Here is a 20,100-nt window from a genome sequence, read left to right as displayed (position 1 = left end):
ATCATGTATTCAAGCCTTCAAAACACACATGGTGCACATGGGTTACTGTACAACAACAACCCGGTGCCATATGATAACATTTTACGTTACACTTATTCCCAAATTAAACTACAGACAGCAAGGCAGTCTGTCTTTCTTGAATGGTGACTTAGTTTCTAAAAATGTAAGTTTTTTTTCCTCTACATCGACATATATCCAAACTATATAGTGATTCGTTGTTCTTCAGATTTACTACAAATTAGAGTTTTCCTGTGCGCCACTGTAAGCCTATATTTGCATGATCTTCATATCTGTATTCAGTTATGTAATGTAATAAAATGTGCTATAGTTCCTAGTTATCCTTCTGAAATCCACAATGATGCTGAAGCACTAATTTTTTTTTTTGTTGATAGTTTTGATTGATGATTATATTCCTGAGACCCTAGTGAGTCCTGAATTGTTTCTTTATGATCAGTGCTTGTCTCCAGAGCTTCAAAGCAAGGCCTTAATCCAAATCCACATGTGATTGTTTGGGTCGGTATATTATTTATAATACTGTATAAACCTCCAGAAATTGCTCAGACAGCTAGATATTTACTCTTTTGAGTTAAATAGAGCCATTTTGTGTTTCAACAGTAACTTGATTTTTTTTTTTTAATTCCCTCTTGTCTCTTGCAGTGACTAAATGAGGCTTACTGCAGAAGTCCCCCATGATACTATATCCTCTGGGACCGTCTTTGCAGTTACTCAGATGATCACAGAAATTTCCATCAGCTAACCCCTTTCCAGAAGAAGGCTTGTCATCTTCTGGCCAGCTTCCTCACCTACTGTAAATGCAACCATGCCCATCATCAGCAACACCAACCATGATTTTAGCAACCTGTCTGTCAGTGATGACAGCAGCTTGGACCGAATCTTCACTGAGATCCCTGAAACTGAGACAATCAAAGGTGTGTACTACCAGCGTGCACGCTTCTTACGCCGACCTGAGGACCTGCTCTCAGTGGATCACGCTCTACAGGCACTTATTAATGTCGGGGGAAACCGTTACACACTGCCATGGAGCACGTTGGAACAGTTTCCCATGACGCGTCTGGGAAAGCTGCGCACATGCAGGAGCCCAGAGGAGATCGCAGGCGTGTGTGACGACTATGATGAGGCTCGCCGCGAGTTCTTCTTTGACCGCAGCCCCAGCGCCTTCCGTGTCATCTTAAACTTCCTAGCGGCGGGTAAGCTGCGGATGCTGCGTGAGACATGTGCGCTCTCGTTGCATGATGAGCTGACCTACTGGGGAATAGAGACCTCATGCATGGAGCGCTGCTGCAAGCGCAAAATGTACATGCGCCTCGAAGAGGTGGCTGAACAGGAACGTCGCAAGCAAGACGAGTTCCGGAGACGCAGTTCTTTGCAGCGCCCTCCACAGGATGACACGTGCTATCACAGGTTCATGAGCCACCTCAGGGACATGGTGGAGAACCCACAGTCAGGTCTGCCGGGGAAGTTGTTTGCCTGTTTCTCTGTGCTCATGGTGGCCGTGACCGTCATCAGCCTGTGCATCAGCACCATGCCTGACCTGCGAGAGGAGGAGAACAGGGTGAGTCTGCACTCAGTAGCAACAGTTCAGGGTAGCTGTTCCAGTTTGATTGCAATCAGGGGTTCTCATTTCAGCCTCTGAAGTAAAATTTACAGATGCGCTTATCTTTTGGTGCCTGAGGTGGAGCCCTCAAAGGGTTGACTAGCAGGAACATTGCAGTTAAAAGAGCCCGACATCTTTTTACAATGTCGGTTATGTAGTTATTATGTGATACCGTCTTAATGCTGTCAATTCACTGTGTCCTTTCTGATAGAGGGAATTTTAAATAATCAAAGACAATAATAATGCAAATAGCGCCCCTCAATAAGGAACTGTGAAATTTCTTTTGCAGTTAAAAGTGTCTCCAGCTGTAAAACATTCGAGAACCCCAACTTTAACTAAGTTCATAGCAAAGAACTAACATTACTATTTATATCCAGTGACTGTGCTCCTCTCTAATTGTGTGGGTGTACATGCACACCAATCCTAGAGGGAAATAATGAAGGAAGTACATACAGTGCTCCCCAATGTCAGTAAATACCAAAGAGTAATGAACTGGCCCAGTGAGGCATCCACAGTGTCAGCAAACACATGCAGCGCATAATGAAGCGACTCCAGAATGTCAGTATGCACACAGCAGGGCTGCTGGAGGTACCTGGGTATTTCCACTGCTAAATTACCATGCAGGCTTTCAGAATTTATGTGTGCGCACACGCACTCACATGCACGTACACACACACACACACACATCCAATCTTCATCACTTGCTCACTTACCCTGAATGGTGGCTTAAGTGAAAAGACAAGTGGAGGACACGACTCAGCAAAGAGCCAACTCATAGGCATGTTTTACACTGTGAATCATTCGTCTGCAAAACACAGACTGTTCTACACTCTCTTTCTCTCTCAGTGGGTGTCAGTCACAGGCATCTCAAGATCTTTTTTTTATTATTATTTAAATATATTATGTCTTTTAAAAATTTCAGTGTTTTTGGGGCAGTGGTGGGAGGCTGTTAAGGTTTACCGCAACTAAGTATAAGGGCTGTTCAAGTCAAACCGGGACTTTCGATTGTGCAGAATAACAGAAAATCGTTACAAGAGTAGCTTTATTTCTCTATGTAATCCCGTGCTACACTAATGCACCTTTCCCGACATTTCACTAGTGCTTGGATACCATCAGGGTACTGTAGAATATTTTCTCAGGATGCTGTGAAGTTTCCAAACATGTAGAATTGGCATGGAGCGAGGTCATGACTATAAAGAGGATGTGGCAATATCATCCAGCTGAGTTCCTGAAATGTGGCAAACGGTGTTTGCCAATGATTGTGTGTACAGTTCCCACAGAGAGATGTGTCTCTTCCGCAAGTTGGCGACAGGTTATCCGTTTTTTAAAGGATCTTCTTAAGGACTTTCTACTTGCTGAATGGTCACAGGAACGACCGCAATGGGCTTCGAGCCACCTCAGCCAGGATTGTCATTGTATATACAGCTTTTTCGACTTGCACAACCGGCTTTAGTAGTTTAATCTCTTTTAGGATTAAGAGTATGTAAGCTGACTTTTGTCCGATGTCCCCAAATTTATGATTTTGGAAATTAATTTTTTTACACAGATGCTTGCAAGTCACCTACTGTACCCAGTTCACTGTACCATACGATTGTTTCCAATGACCAATCACTAACGATCAACAATCATTGTCATTCTTTTCAATGAACTGTTACTGATCATTATTGTTTTCTTCAACCAATACCAATCACCACTGATTCCAAAATCAATCACTGATCACAATCTCTGTCATGGCTTGGTTAAATAAGCTGATTGATTCAATGCATCGAGAACAAAACCCTTTAGAATCTTTGCTCCTAGTTCCTATGGCACTTACATGGACTTGATAGTGGCTTGTTTAACGTCGCTTATTGTGTAGCTCTGACCTGAATGGCTAAACATCCCACTTAATTATGTTCATTTGAGCTTCACTGAACATTCGACACCAAACCACGGGTCAGAAGAACTGTGCTGTGCATGAGGTGATGTTAAATGGTCTTACAAGTAAGCTCGCCAGCATGTATCTGGAGAAGGGAATAGTCTTCATTTGTAAGGCTGGAACATTGTAGCAAGTTAGATTAACCACAACAAAATGATACATTTACGGCATTTGGCAGATGCCCTTTTTCAAAGTGACTTACATTTTTATCTCATTATACATCTGAGCATAAGGGATGAGGGTTAAGGGCCTTCCTCAATCACTCAGCAGGGCAACTAGGTGGTTGTGGGGTTTGAACCGGGGACCTGCCTTAAACAATGAACTACCCCAGATCCTCCCATACATTAGTCATATAGGCTAACAAGAAGTAATTTAATGTTATTGTTAATGTTATCGTTGTTGTATTGTTTTGGGGAGGTAAGAAAATGGACAATTAGGAGAAAGGACGAGATTGGGACCAATGTTTGTGCTGTCCACATTGATAAGATTTCACCCTAAAATAGCATTAGATTTTATTATTGTCCTGTCCTGTTGCTTGCCTTCTGGACAGAGGCGGTTTAACTAGTAATGAGCTTATTTTTTACTTAAAGTTAGATTAGATTAGGACAAAAAGAGAACAGGACCAAGACATCACATATAAATGCAGGACAGAGCATTCAGCATACAACTGCAATGAAAACTACAGAAAAACAACAAGATCTACCATACAACATAACACTGTAGTTATCATACTGTATATGTCACACACTACAGCATAAAAGCACACAGAACACAAGAAGTGCATACACACACAGGTGACCGGGCCTTGAACAAATAACCATCCATCCAGGTCTTGGTGGAAACAGTAGAGCTGTCACAGTCAACCTGTTCACCTCTGTGTGAGTTTATGTGTACGTGAATGTGTGTGTGAGAGAAAGTGTGTATCAGGCTGCTGTGGACATGACCAATGCTTTGATCTGTGTTTGTTTACTGACAGTGAGCACGTTCACACTGCAGGGAAAAGCATCCCAAATCTTTATCCTCTTAAGTGTGGCGTTGTGGGAAAACCCATCTGGCAAACTCATAAAACATCTCTATTTTAAGACACTGGTAATAAACAGCTGGTATCTAAAAATAAATAAATAAATAAACAAAAAAATTATATATTTTTTCTTTAATCATGTCTAAGTTCCTATCTTAACATATATGGTGTGTGTATGTGTGAAAGGATTTAGTATATAAATGAATAGATATATACAGTAGATACTGTAGATAGATACTTTATTGCACCCAAAGGAAATTCCAGTATTTGAGGTTGTATCACCCAGCACTAATAAGGATTATAAGGAATAAAACACAATGGGGTGTGTTGTTATAGAAAAATAATCAGTGGGGCGGTGCAATCTGTTACAATGTTAATCACATTGACTATTTTCCAGTAACAGCACACTTCAAAGTGTTTTTATTTCTTTTATACCACAGCAATTGGCAGTTGAATTTATTCTATTCATATTCTGTTTACAATTAAAGTTGCGGATTTTGTGCATCTGCTTAAAAAAAGTTATACCAGCTTTAAATAGTTGTTTCCTCTCCTTCCACTTTCCTTTCCTCTTTCTCAAAGTTAATAAAAAAGTACTGAGAAATCACAATGCCCTCCACCCTGAAGATTTTACCATGCATGAAACAGCTTTACCTCTGACAGTTCTGATATCCTCCAAAGCAGATCCTCTATCTAAAAATACCAAATAAATACTAGTGTTTCAAGGATCACATGCTTGTTTTGTAAATCATTGTATGTGCAGCATCTGCCATACAACTCCCTGTGAATTGTTTGGCTGCCGAACTCATGTCAGTGCTGCTTTGACAGAAAATGAATCAACCCACGAATCAAGAATTTTAGAGCTTGGGTATAAATAAAGATAGATTGAAAATAAAATGTTTTGACAGTTTCACACAATTTTATAGCGCGGCGCTGTTCAATTTGTGAACATAAGTGACATAAGTGCCTGGTTGCCAGGAGCTTGAGGTGAATATAAAAGTTGCCATGTCTTCATGACGAACCATGCCGAACCATTGTGGCATTGGATCTACAGGAGGTCTTTGAAGAAAAGGCAGCAGTTGTCCGCAGCAAAGTAAACTCACATACATCTACTGGGTGTAAACGGATTCTTGACTTTGCAAACTTGCTACAGGCTAAAAGATAAATAAGCGGAGTGAAACGAAACAGACCACAGGCTTACGCGTGTGTGCAACACGGCTCAGATCCCAGCTGCACTCAGTTAAGTGTCTGAGTTTCGAGGGCCTCTCAGTGCAGCCTGCATGTTAGATTCCGTGTTATTTTTCTGTTTGTCCAATTTTCTTAGCTTGCTTTGAGCGTTTGCATGTGAAACGATTGCAAAGCGTGACAGGCAAAGCCTTCAGAAGATCTACATCAGGTTCTCCAAGCTGCATGGACAAATTAGTTTTCTGTACAACTTATCTCGAAAGGGGTCACAGGGGACCAGCAAGGTGCGTCCTGGATGGGATGCCAAGCACACACACTTAGTCATACACTACAGGCATTTTGGAAATGTAGTACCAGGAGTGTAGGAGTGGTGGAAGAAATCCACCAAGCAGGAAAAGAGCATGCAAACCTCACACACAAAGACACCAAAGACAAGATTCACACAGTACTGGGCAACAGCACTAATCACTAACCCACTGTGCCTTACTGCCCAGCCATAAACACTGTGAATTGAGTCTCAACCTGATGCATTTTTAAAGGCAAATGATTGTCACTTCAAATAGTGGCTTTATTTGATTGATTCCTTTTGACTGTTAGTAATTATTTATGTGTAATCTGGTTAATCACATTCATTTAAATGCATGTTGTGCATTCCAGCACAAATCTGTAGCTATTTGATCTCCGAGTATTATCCAATTAGTGATATAAATCATTTCAGACATTATTTTACACTCATTCAGCTAATTAGTGACTACACCTGTTAATTGTTTATGCTCAATCAACTCAACAGGTGTGTCTCAATTCAGGTATGTCTCAACACAGCTCTTTGGGAGTTAGGGTTTCACTATGTAGATGGCGAAGGCCAAACCAAAACGAGACTACTGGTCTACGGAGGATTTTCTATAGTGGTCCAAGCTGTTTCAACCCTTACTATTACCTCTGTGTGATATGAATTATAAATTATCTTATAAAATCACAATGATCATAATTAAAAAAAAGGTTGTGGCTTAAGTCAGATATGTCACACACTTTGTCGTGGGTTAACGTGAAAAAACCTGCCTCTCAGGAAGAGGATATCATGTAAATCATCTTGTTTTTTTGCTATTATTTTTAAATTGTTTTATTTGTATTTACATATTTATTAACATATCCAGCTGGTTCACTCAAATCCATACCTTGCCTTTTATCTGTGTGCAGATCTGCCAGTTGGTGTCTTTGCTGATGCATTGAAAGTTGCCTTTATTTTGTCCCATCCTGCATTAGTTTGTTTGTCTAAAATGTATTTTTAACATGACTTTGCTTTCTGATTTCTTTATCATCTCAAATCATGGCCGATTCTTTGCAAGCTTCTATTGAACAAGTTACTTAAAATATGATGCTCATCCAATTCCCATAAAAGATGTCATATCAGTCAACATAAAAACAGACTTGGAGTGTGTGAAGCACAAGCGTTATCTTAAAAAGGATCCAGCATTTCTGTGCAATATCATTCAACACTTTCGTTCATTATTGGAGCCATTTGACATTTGGATTCACAATAGATGACAAAAAAAATAAATAAATAAAAACCTTATTGTATTTAAATATAAAATGGATTAGTCATGTGTTTTTTTTTTTGTTTTTTTTTTGGAGGGGACAATACCAGAGTTTGATTCTGTTTAGTGTAGATTAGAATTTTTGCCTGTGTATAATTTCATGAGTGGTGATTCATGTGTAGTGTCCTGTAAGTGCAGAAGTTTGGAAAACTGAACTTGGTTGCAATGCAGAGTCAGGCATTTTTATCTTTTTTTTTTTAAACTCTGAAATAGCTGTGCTTGAATAGGACTCGTTTTTCCTCTGTAATGACTTCCCTGGACATTAATCAAAGCTATTTGAAAGGCTTGCGTTAGACAGCCGGTGTCTGCAGTGCTGTTCAAATTTTAAACACTTAGAGACAGAAATAGTGTAACACACCTGTGCAAAAGCGCCACTCATAATCCTCTCAGATAGATGTTAGCATTTAAAGCGGTACTCTGTATATATAATATCTATCTATTTATCTGTATATATCCATACTGTATATATGACCTTATCCTATATATACTAGATGAGGTAGATGAGGAATAATAACTTGAAGTGGAGTGTCCTTTAGGATGTGACCGTTAGCATCTGTTACCCCCCCCCACCCCCACCCCTTTTTTTTTCTCACTACTCTTTCTGCGGCATTATTCTTTTTCTCTTGCCCTCTAGCAGTGGGTGTAAATTTGGCTCCTCTGGCTGGAACACAGCAGTGAAACTCCATGATGAAGGTGTTTTAGGATGCTTGGAACACTCATAACACTGCTATAGCCCACTGTGTGTGTTGAATTGAAAACATAATTCACTGAGAACTGAATTTTTATTATTTGACTGAAAGTACAACCTTAAAATCTCAATGTCTTTGAGATCCAGTTGCCACAAGCCCTTCATAAAAACCTGTGCAAAACCCTGTATCGTTTGCATTATTTATATCCTAAGACCAAATAGCAAATTCTGTACACACATACTATTTACATACTGTAAGATTCATGTAATGCAATCCGTCAATGATTTAGAGTGCTATAATTTAGGGGTTTCTGGAACTATAATGAAACTAACAGGGAAGGGTAAAGGTTCAGTATTAAGCAGAAGCACAATGAATAAAATCAAGGAAGTGCTTTAAGAGTTTCAGTTATTCTTCACATCAAATCGCATTCATCCCTGAGAGTTAATCTATGCTTTTATTTCCTAAACAATGGAGTGTTAGTGTGGTTCTAATAATGGTCTAATTTGCATACAGTTGCTTGTACAGATGCTCGTGATACCTACTGTACAGTACTGTACTACTAAAACGGAGTTTGACGTAAGGAGTTTGTTTTTTTCTTTTGAGGTCTTGGCCTAGTTGCTTGGACTTTCACATAGCATCTACTGTAGTGCAAAAAGGCCCTGGCTTTAAAGTTAAGAGCTTTTACAGCTACATTGCACAATCAATTCTCAAAAATCTTCAAGTGTTTTTAAAAAGATAGCCAACATGTTGGGTGCCAGTGTTCGAACAACTGGAATTCTGATGTAATGCATCAGATCTAAAATAATAGTGATCTATATTGTGAACACACTAGATGTTGTAATTGACCAGTCAAGGGAAATGCATGGTAATGTATTGCATTATGAAAATTTTTTTAACAGTTGTGGCCTAGATGTCTGTTCCATGGGCATTTTTTGTTATTTTAATTTAAATATATATACAGTACTGGTTAAAGGTTTTAGGCACTATATTACCTTTAGTACAATTTTTTTGGACATGTTTATCATGACTGCATTATAAAGTATGAAATTATTAACTATTTTTAAAGATAACTTAAAATTTTATAATAATAATAATAATAATAATAATAATAATAAAAAAATTTACATTACAAAAGATTTGCATACAGTACCTGCAAATAAAGCCACATATTACAGGAGAGACCAATTTTGAAATGAAAACAATAAAACCCATTTTTTAAGCTCCTGGGTTTTGCATGAAAACAGAAAGGAACAGGTGTGATAAGATACCAGAAGAATTCTGGAATATTCTCCAGCATGCTCAGTAAAACCTAACAGCAGTTTTACTTATAAAACCACACAAATCTGTACCTAACACTATTTATTATTTTCAAGCAATGCCAAATATTGACTGTGTCTATTTTATTACTCTTTATTGCTTTTTACCGACGTTTATTTTATGTAGGAAGGTTTTTAAAGGCATCTTTGTTTTTGACTTTTTTTGTATCTGCCCAAGAATTAGGTAAAAGTAATTTTTATTATTATTATTATTATTATTATTATTATTAAATTAAGTAAAGCAACTCCAGTTTTACTGAACATGCTGTAGAATATGAGTTCTTCTTTATTTTTTCCATTTGGAAACTGTCACGTAATGCAAATATTCTTCTGTACTGTTATTCATATATTCATTTTGTAAATATTGAATGGTTTTGTACATAATGCAGACATGATAAACATATACAGTATATCAAAAGTTGTATAATGTGTTACCTAATATTAAAAATTCATGGTACTATTATTATAGTACTATATTTAATTTCTGCGTGTAATAACATCAGTCAATTTTTAAACAACCTGTACAGTGGAACCTCAGATTACGAGCATAATCCATTCCGGAAGCGGGCTCGTATTTCAAAACACTCGTAAACCAAATTTAATTTTTCCATAAGAAATAATAAAAACTCAAATTATTCGTTCCACAGCCCAAAAAAATAAATACATGAAAATAATTCTCACAAAATATAAAGCAAAAATAAAACAAATTAATCTGCATTTAACTTAAAAAAAAAAGTCAAAAGAAATACCGACAGATAAGTGTTTCTGTTCAAGTGTTTTACGCTGTGTGTGTGTGTGTGTGTGAAGCCCCTCCCGTCCTGAGAGAGAGTGTATGAACCGGCTCGGTGTCAACTTACGCGCGCGCACACACATAAGAGAGGTTGAGGGAGAAAATGGATTTTTAAACCTCTAATAAACCTTTATTACACAGTAAACCTTTCTTATTTAAATTTTACATAAACACACATTAACGGAAAGACTGTTTTGTCTGAAAAATTAGCAAGGAACATCACTCGTAATGACATTCGTGAGAGCGCATACTAACAGAATCACTGCTGTAAAGTAAAACAAACAAACAAATTAACCTGCACTTTACCTTTGAAAAGAATCGCGACAGAGCAGTGTTTCTGTGTAGAACAAAGTGTGTGTGTGTGTGTGAAGCACACCCTCGCTGCTTCACACACACACACAAACTTTATTTATTTAAAAAATAAATTTTAGTTAATAAAGGTATAATAAAAATTACAAAATTATTAAACCAATATTAAAGAAGATGACATACTCTCTTCATTTACACTGCATTATTAATACATGTTTTTTTTTTTTTAATAATATTCACTGAATCTGTAAACATATGATTATCTTTTAATGTTTTATTAGTAGCATCTGTTCACTTTCTTGTCCTTGAGGCTAAAATGTCTCAGTGTGTATCCTTGAAGTTCATCTATATGGTTTTATGCCAACAATCTTTCTAATTTTGAATATCTATAAACTTGATGCTTTTTTCATCACCTTGCTGTGTGTGTGTGTGTGTGTGGCTCGGATTATCTGCAGCTCAGTTATCTGTGTTACAAAGAACAGTGAGCCAGATGAGCAAACAAAAGTATCTATTGCTTCATTTGTATTCCCTTTAGTCTTATTCCCTTCTCCTGCTACTACATGTTTTTTTATGATATGCACACACACACACACACACACACACACACACACACACACAGACACACAAACTTAAAATAAAGAATGGAATCTATTAAAAAAACTGTTATGATGATATAGGGATCGGTACAAAAACGAAAAACTTTATATTGCCTGTACACAGAAATCCGTAACATTAAAATTCAAAACATTGTATTGTGTAGGTTCCCCTTGTGCCATCAGGACTGATCTGACCCTGCAAGGCACAACTCCACAGGACCTCTGAAGGTGTGCTGTGGTATCTGACACCTGGAAATTAGCAGCAGATCCTTTAAGTCCTGTAAGTTGCAAGTCGGGGTCTTCACGGATCAGTCTGGAGCATCCAATGGACGCTCAATCACATTGCGATCGGGAGATTTTGGAGGTCGGGTCAACAACCTTAAACTTTGCCTGCTAAGCCCCACACACAGCAGGCATTAGCTTTTCTATGGGATCGGGTCAGACAGGCTGGCACTCAGAGCCTGGCATGGGTGAGCCTTGGGTGCCCATGATCCTTTCACCAGTTGACTGTATACAGTAATGGATAATCAATGTTATTCAGTTCACCTTTTGTTGGTGTTAATGTTGTGGCTGATCGGTGTACGTTCGTGTTTATATCAGGAACCTTTATTTTTTTCATGTCACAAATCTGTGTTCTTTGCATCAAAGAACTCACTAACAATTCAGCTTTTTACTTCCGCTGACTCTTTTTGCCTTTGGCCTCATATTCGTAGTATTCATTTCCTAAATAATAGGACACTTTGACACACTCTTTAGCAGTCGAAGGATCTGAAGGTGCATTTTTAATGTTCGCTATGCTTTTCTTGCCGGTGGGATTTTCACAAATTAATTTGACATATTGTACCAGAATAAACAGGTCTTTTTAAACTCCTCGGGTTGTCTAAAGGAGAAAGTCTCCTTCTTTCTCTCCTTTCATCCTTTAACCACTCACCTTTTTGCTCTCTTATTTTTATTTCGTCTGCCTCACCGTTTTAATGATCATTCTCTCTTTGCACTTTCAAGCAAACTACCTATTCTGTAGCCTCTCATTATTTATCCTCTCTAGGGTGAGGAAGGTGTACAAGGAAACAATACATGCATACCGTACAATCAACTGGCTTTAATAAAATTGCTCTGAAACAATCATCCGCATTAGAATTTTTTACATTTTCTTAGGTCGTCTCTTGGTATTGTCTGCCTTTGTTGTTCTTCTTATGTACTCCTGTTACGAATTTGTGAGCTTTCATAATTTTTTTCATTGATTTATTTCATTATTTTCCATTATCCATCACTATAGGAAAAACCCTGCAATGTAAATCCAAGTTTAAGCGCTAAATCAATATTTACTCAGCGAAAGTTCCTCCTCTACAGATTTGGGTTTTGCCGGAATTAAATAGGATTATCAAAATTACCGTTTGTGTCGTTCATAACATCAAGGTTGCCAGATTTTTATCACATCAAATCAGGTATTATTGCATTTTGGGAAATTTAATTTATGCAGAATTCTGGTTCAGTAAGCTCCATTTTGATACCCGTGTCACCAGTGTTACTGTTTCATATCCAGTTGATGAGATATGGTCAGTGAGAATTTGTTTACAAGAAGGACAAAAAAAAACATTAAAATCCTGTTTTTTGGACCACTTGATTGAGGAGTCCGTGACATAGTAAAAAAGAGGAAACCCTCAACAACCCTCATTTTGATACCAGGATATGCCTGTTACCCATAAAATAACTGGCTGGAATAACCCATGTTCATTAAATTGTGTTAAAGGGCTTTAAAACAATGTTCAAAATATTTTTAAAAAATTCTCAATTGTGTTAAAGGAACAAGAAGATAAAGTATTTACCCGATCGGGTTACTGACCAAAAGGTCAGGTTCAAGCTGGGGAACTTCAAAGCTGCCGCTGTTGAGACTTTGAGCAAGGCCCTTAAATGTGTTGCTTCAGGGACACTTTCTACTGGCTGACCTTGCACTCTAACCCCAGCTTCCCAACTAGGATGTGCGAGAAAATCATTTTACTGTGCTGTAAGGTACATGTGACAAATAGTTAAATCAAGCATGGAAAAAAGGTAAATAGAAAACCAATATCTCTAATACCTTTTATATACTGCTTCTCCTGTACAGGGTTGTGGGTGCCTAGAGCCTATCCCAGGAAATTCAGGGCATGAGGCTGCGTACACCCTGGACGGGGTGCCAATCCATCACAGGGCACAAACACACACATACACAATTTGGGAACGCCAATTAGCCTGATCTGCATGGACTGTGAGAGGACACAGAGGTACCTGGAGGAAATCCACCAAACTCGGGGAGAACTTGCTAACTCTCAAGCTCACTCATTGTCTATACCTCTTAATCCCTTGTTTAGGGTCATGGGGGGCCTGGAGCCTATCTCAGGAGACTTAGCGCACTAGGCAGGGTACACCTTGGACATGGTGCCAATCCATTGCAGAGCACACATACATACACACACTCATACACTCATTCACACACTATGGGCAGTTTGGGAACGCCACATACATCAACCTGAGGCGGTAAGTAAATCCCAAACCTGGAGGTGCAAGGCCACAATGCTAACCACTATGCCACTGGACCACCTTTTTTTAAAAAATTTTTAATAAGTAAATTAGCAAGCTGTGTTGGATGCTTGTTAATTCAAAGTTAAACGACAAAGTTAAACTGCACTGGCAAGTGTCTATTACAGTAAATGACCCATGGGGTGGATCCAAACACATTTGGATGTATTTTCTCATCCACATAGTAGTACACTTTTGCTGAGGCATTGGCATAACCCATTTTTTTTTTCATGTTTGAACATTTTTTTCTAGGCTATTTGTACTTATAGGAAAAAAATAATATAGGATTGCACCTTGACTGCTTTTTTTATGCCATTAAAAATTTTTTAGGTAGCATGGTGGTATACTGGATAGCACCGTGGTATAGCACCTCCAGGGTTGCAAGTTTGACTCCCGCCTTGGGTCTGTATGTGTCGAGTTTGCATGTTCATCCTGTGCTTAGTGGGCTTTCTTCAGGTTTTTTCGGTTCCCTCCCACAGTACAAAGACATGCAAAGACCACAGTCTAAATACAGTTCCTGAGTGTGCGTGTGTGCCCTGCGATTCACTGGTGTAATTTTTTAAATGTATCAGTTGAGGATAATTTTGGCTTTGCCTCCTACTGTATGTGTAAGGTTGATAGACAAGCTAACTATGGTCACAGGTTACTGTAGGTCAGTGCATTTCATTATATTATTGCAATAATATTTGTGGTATATAAGTTTGGTTCACGAGATAAGTATTGACAGTTTAAAGAATGTCTAAGTAGGGCATAAAGTTGTAGTTACAGTTGTGGTCTGAAATCAGATGCATGCAATGCGATTAACACTACAAATATCACACTAATAAGTTAAGAGTACTGTAACATTCAATCTGGATTTGAAAACAGTTCTAGAGCTTGCATCCCTCATGCTCTATGTACACAGTACTTTTAGTGGCAATGAACTTATGCACTTTCCACCAGCTGAAATGGATTCTCAGGACTAATATGGGTAATTATAATGAACATTGTGGTGAGATCAGTAAAAAAAAAATAATAAATTAAATTTTTTATTATTTGGTCATCGAGTTTCAGAATAAGCAATTAAACACCGCATCCATAACAACCATATGTTTGAAAGCATTTCACACAGAGAAGTGCCATCTGGGAGTAAGTGAAAAACTGCAGAGCCTGAAGCCCAGGTGAAATTACAGTAGGGACAGTTTACTGTGAAGTGATTCTCATAGATCTGAGTATGGGGCAGAATAAGCCAGGGAGGGGGTGGTGGTGGTGGTGGTGGGGGGGGGGGTTCAGTTATTTGGGTAGATGTGGCAGTTTATATGAATGATATTTTTATAATCTGATTGAAATCATTTTAATTAGAAATTGGAATAAAATGAATTGAATCAGATGAGTCTTTTCATGCTCAAATCAAATTCAAATTCAGATTTTTTTTTTTCTCCCATGCACAACCATACACATTATGACATGAAGTCAAATGTTTATATGACTGTCTGTGACCTAAAATGAAAAGATAGAGAAAAGGAAGATTTCAGTACAATAAAAGAAAAGTCATACTAAAAAAGGAACAAAAAATATCTTTAAAAAAGTTATCCAGTCCTATTTTTCATTAAATGTTAATATGATTCTTTAGGGTCCTAATGAAAAATTTGTAATATACTTTAATTACAAATTCTCAATGGTTGTGTAAAAAAACACTACTTTTACCTGGTGAAAACTAGCTCTGTTCTCAGCAACCTGTTTCAGGACATGCTCCTTTAAATGCTTATGATCTCTGCTGAGCCCGCCCCCCAGTGTCTTCACAACACACGTGGGGTATAGCCACAGGAGTGTAGTCCAGTGCGGGCAATGCTTTGGACTGCATTACCCACAAAGCATTGCCCACAAAACAGTGCGGGCAATGCTTTGTGGGTAATGCAGTCCAATGTGCGAAAACGCTAGAATATAGAGCCTGAGCCTGTTTTCTAAAGTAGTTTTTGGTTTGAATTAAGGACGGAACCTACGCGGAAGTTTGTAATATCGCCTGACAACGCATAAATTAAAAGAATGGACCTGCATCGACTCAATTTTTCTTTCTCATCACTACACTGGCATGAATTAACGGGCTGTTACGCTGCCGCAAAAGCGGGGAAACTTACTGAGAGTGATACGAATGCAATGTGTTTACTGATGTGTTTACATCACTTCTTAATCATTGACAGACATCGTTATAAACCATCTAACGTTACAAAGGTAAGCATAATATAGTTTTCCAACTACGTACACAGTTTGCAACTAGACAATCACCTTAATGCATTGTTTATTATAAACGGGCGATTAGGGATTATATAGAGACGGATGTACACAGAGAAGAAGCCATAACCGTGTTCTATGAGAGTATAAGTTAACTTACACTCCGCATTCATCGTGATTATTAGAAAAGGCGATCTGCAAAGATTCATAGAAAAATAAATTACTCACTGAGCCTGGTTTTGTACACACTCTCCTAACACACAGTTCAGTCCAAACAGCTTGAAAAAGTGCATGTAGGACTGTATGACCCCTTTAAAACTGAAATATATAAGATATAATTTATATTACAAAAGATATAAATTATACAGAATATGCATAGTGTAATTGTAAACTGAGAAGTATATAAAATTATAGAACTATTGAAGGGTAAAGATCAGAATATAATTTTATTTTACATGAGCAAGGTGGTTCAGCTCACCATGAAGCTCGAAATTAAACATAGGAAAGGTGAGACTAAGGCTTTTCATCTATCCGCCAAATCTGCCACTTCCATTAAGATTGGTTACAAGATGCTTGGTTGGTCTGACCCTTTTTTTTAGCTACAGACCCAGTAGGTGAAATTAGTGAGATAGAGTTATTCTCATCAGGGGTTACTCCTCAGTAATGGAAGCAAAACATCTTCCCTGGAAACTTGTCACATCACCCAGTGTTACCCCCACATGGGGAAAACATACGCAAATGTACTTTACTCTCAGCCTTTTCTAAAGTATTACTTTTTGATTTTTATAGAACCCCCTTAGAGCTTAGATATACTCAAGAAACATGAAGAGCCAACAGACTGTGCTCTTAAATGCTTTCAGGCACTCTTCAGATCAGGGAAAGTGATTTTGTGTGTGTTTTTTTTTTTTTTATCAGCAGGTTTGAGAAAAGGATCATGACAGCACCAGCACATATTTTCTTCCACAGTAGGGCGGGAAAAAAATCTTCTTTTTATCACAATTTTAATTTGTTACATTTAAATTGGGCAGCAAATCCAGAAGTTTAGTCCCAAAGATCAGGGGGGAAAAGTGTGACTAAATCACTAGGATAGACTTGGCTCATTAGGACAAAATACATTGAAATCATTTCAGAAAGAGATGTGGTGTATCACAAACAGGCTGTTGATGTGCTCATAAGGGTCTTGAACCTGGCTAATGGAATTTATATTAACGTGCCATAAGAGACACATTTAAGCACACTTGAGTGTATTTTGTTCCTGTTCACAGGCTGGGTGACTGTACTAAAGTTAATGATATTGATTCAGTTTGTTAGATGTTGCAGGCTGCAGGAAGTGAAATTATCGAATTATTTGTAATCATTTTTGAGAGAACAATGTAAGAATTTAATATAATTTTATCATCAGAAATTAAACAGTCAATAGGCATTTTATGGCGCTTTGGTATTGATGACTATAATCTCAATTTTAAATATACAGCTAAAATTCCCATAACACTGCCACTGCCATTTTCCTATAACCAACGCCCTCTCATGTGGAAGTCCTTGCTTATATGAGTAAAGCAGCATTAATAATTTTACTGTAAATGTTCAGCAGTTTGCCATTAGTCTGTAGAAAAATTCTAAACAATATGCTACTAAAGGCGCTCATAACTTAGTGCCCCCGTGTCTTATTGTTGATCAGAGCCTTACAGTATAACAAATTTTTTTAATAAAGGTGTCCTACACAAATTGTAAAGATGGACTGTCAGTGCTTAATTATATTTCTCATGAAATTTAAGTGCATTTTATGCACTTGCTTATGCGTCAGGATCTGTTCTTTAACGCATATATAGATTGTGCGAAGGTCAAGTTGTCTTCCTCTAGCACCTTCAAACCTCCAGGCAAAAAACACATCAAATTACTGTACATGCTTGAATTTGTGAACACATACACGCAAACACAACTTATCACAATGCAGCTCTTTTCATCACACGTGGCAGCTCTGTAACTGTAGATTCTAGTGCTAATGATGAAATCACATTATTTCAGTGAGCTGCAGGTCACTTTCACTGCACTGGAACTTTATTTGTTTTATTAGTTATTTATTTCATTCTTTGCTGGTATTTATTTTCATAAATATAAGGAACCTAGCCGCAAATAGTAATGACTTTCTTACAGTACGTCAGCCAATAAAAAATCAATGAAGATTCGCTTGGTTTGTTTACATCAGGGCTGTTAAATCCAGTCCTGGGGGTCAGTAAGTGTCCAGCACAGTTTGTAATTCACCAACACTCCATTAAACACATACACTAAAAATGGCGATTAACAGATTAGTTAAATCAGCTAAATTTGAGCAGAAGAATCAAAAGCAAAATATGCTAGACATTGACCTTCCAGGACTGGATTTGATCAGCCCTAGTTTACATCAACCTTAATATTCCACTAATAATTATCATTCTAAACGTCTAAAAAAAATAATAAAATGCATCATGTGAACACCAGAACAGGCATCTGAATTTTACACTGGAATGAGTAGAGTGGTGTGAACTTTTAAAAATCTATTCATTAGTTAAATATTAGGCAGGAAGCCTGACCTAACCTAACCTCACAGCTAGAGAAAATTACTTCTTTTTCTTCTGTTAAATGAAATGTGAACGCACCACGGACCAAAGATATGTAAATGAACCAAGTCTGCTTTGCTACCATTACCTGATAATGATAACTGTACTTGAGAACATTGAAGGGTCGACTTCTGTATTTGTGACATTCGATATAGTGGCATAGTTTGGATGGGCAGCAAGTCAGGAAAAGTCCTAGCTACGTCACACATATTAGTTAGCAAGTTTTTAAAATTAAATGCATAACATCTTAATAAATTGAACACTGCCAAATTTTACATTTAACATTGATAAATTAACTGTTAAACGTTGAATTTAACCAGCATCCAAGGTCATTCACTGCAGACAACGCACAAGAGCACAAGAACGCAATGCCCTTAATGACAAGAGTGCTTGCGAGACATTAACGAACATACAACCATTGAATAGATTAATGAAATGTCATGTTTTTGAGCACTCTCGTTATTGAATACAACTCAATGAATACAATACAAACTCGTTATTGAATACAATCTCATGCTCATGCTCTCGTACCAGACAGGCAGCCGCAAGAGCGGGATAGGAGAGTCCATCTAAGAATTAAACATATTTAAACATGCTTGCATTTTATTTATTTATTATTTTGTGGGGGATGGTCACCACTATGTGGCTATATGGATAAAAAGCTAGTTGCAAAATGAAAACATTATGCGCATTGGCGACTGTTTTATTCTTATTTTCTGAGCCTGTGCCTGTTACGTTGACAGCTTCCATTCGGGTTGAAGAAATATTGTTTACGTAAATATAGATAATGCAACTCAAGCTGGCTTTAATTCATTGTTTGTGATAACATAATTGTTTTTCATGGTGGTAAACTATTTAGAACAGAGATATACAGTTACCTCACCACAGCAGTTTCCAATAACTAAATAAACTGTCTTATAAATGAAAACGAATCTTCTCATTCATGTTTGAAGTCATCTAACTATATCAATGGACTTCTTTAAAGGGTCGATTTTTGTATTGAGTTTGAAGAAATTATTATTTTATTTAATTCTGTCAGCTAAAAAAATTCTTGTAGACACTGAATTCAGTTCAGCATTGAATTCACTCATTGGAATCTCAAACATAAGAGGGTGGTGCTGAAGATGTGGCATCCAGATTTTATATTTCTGTTCCTGGTTTATGTTAATGTAAGAGAGAGCTTGAGTCAAGGTTGCTTATTGAACAGAAAAACAGTAAGCACAATGTGGTGGACCTGCTTTCCATGTCAACTCGTTCACATTGTGCGTTCTCATTCTTCTCTTATCCCTCCACTGCCTTATGCTGACCACTTTCTATTACTTTCCCTAATAGAGGAGCGAGCGTGACTGTTTGCAGAATCGAGAACCGGCCTGTTTTAATACACTTTCATGCTTGAGGAAGAGGAGGGATTGACATGTTTGTATTTAATATTCTATATGGTTTCATGCTGCTTCTAGATATGCACATTTTGATGTGTTTGAATCAGTCTCTGGAATATTTACTGTCTTGTTTGGAGTTTGTCAGTTAGAACACAACTCGCTCCTGTTCCTTTTGATATATACTGTGTGTGTTTTTTTTTAAAGGGTATTTAATGCATAGTGCACTGGGTGCCAAATAATCTCTAAGGTTTTTATGTGAGCCATTTATAATCCAGTACGATGCAACATTTAAAATGCATTACACATTTTTATTTGTAGAAAAGATT

The 20,100-nt window shown here is 37.6% G+C and overlaps 1 protein-coding gene across 1 annotated transcript in view; it reads left to right on the top strand.

Moving 5' to 3' along the window:
• The first annotated feature begins 673 nt into the window (after positions 1-673).
• The window catches only part of kcng4a (potassium voltage-gated channel, subfamily G, member 4a), a 32,966-nt gene continuing 13,539 nt past the window's right edge, over positions 674-20,100 (top strand). Inside the window, exon 1 of the mRNA XM_053500747.1 lies at positions 674-1,573. Within this exon, the coding sequence (XP_053356722.1) occupies positions 821-1,573 (753 nt within the window). The 5' untranslated portion in view covers positions 674-820. The remainder of the gene's footprint in view (positions 1,574-20,100) is intronic.

The sequence above is a fragment of the Clarias gariepinus genome, chromosome 7 (genome assembly GCF_024256425.1).
Source record: "Clarias gariepinus isolate MV-2021 ecotype Netherlands chromosome 7, CGAR_prim_01v2, whole genome shotgun sequence".
NCBI classification, from domain to species: Eukaryota; Metazoa; Chordata; class Actinopteri; order Siluriformes; family Clariidae; genus Clarias; species Clarias gariepinus.
This window is presented reverse-complemented; position numbering and strand designations above follow the sequence as displayed.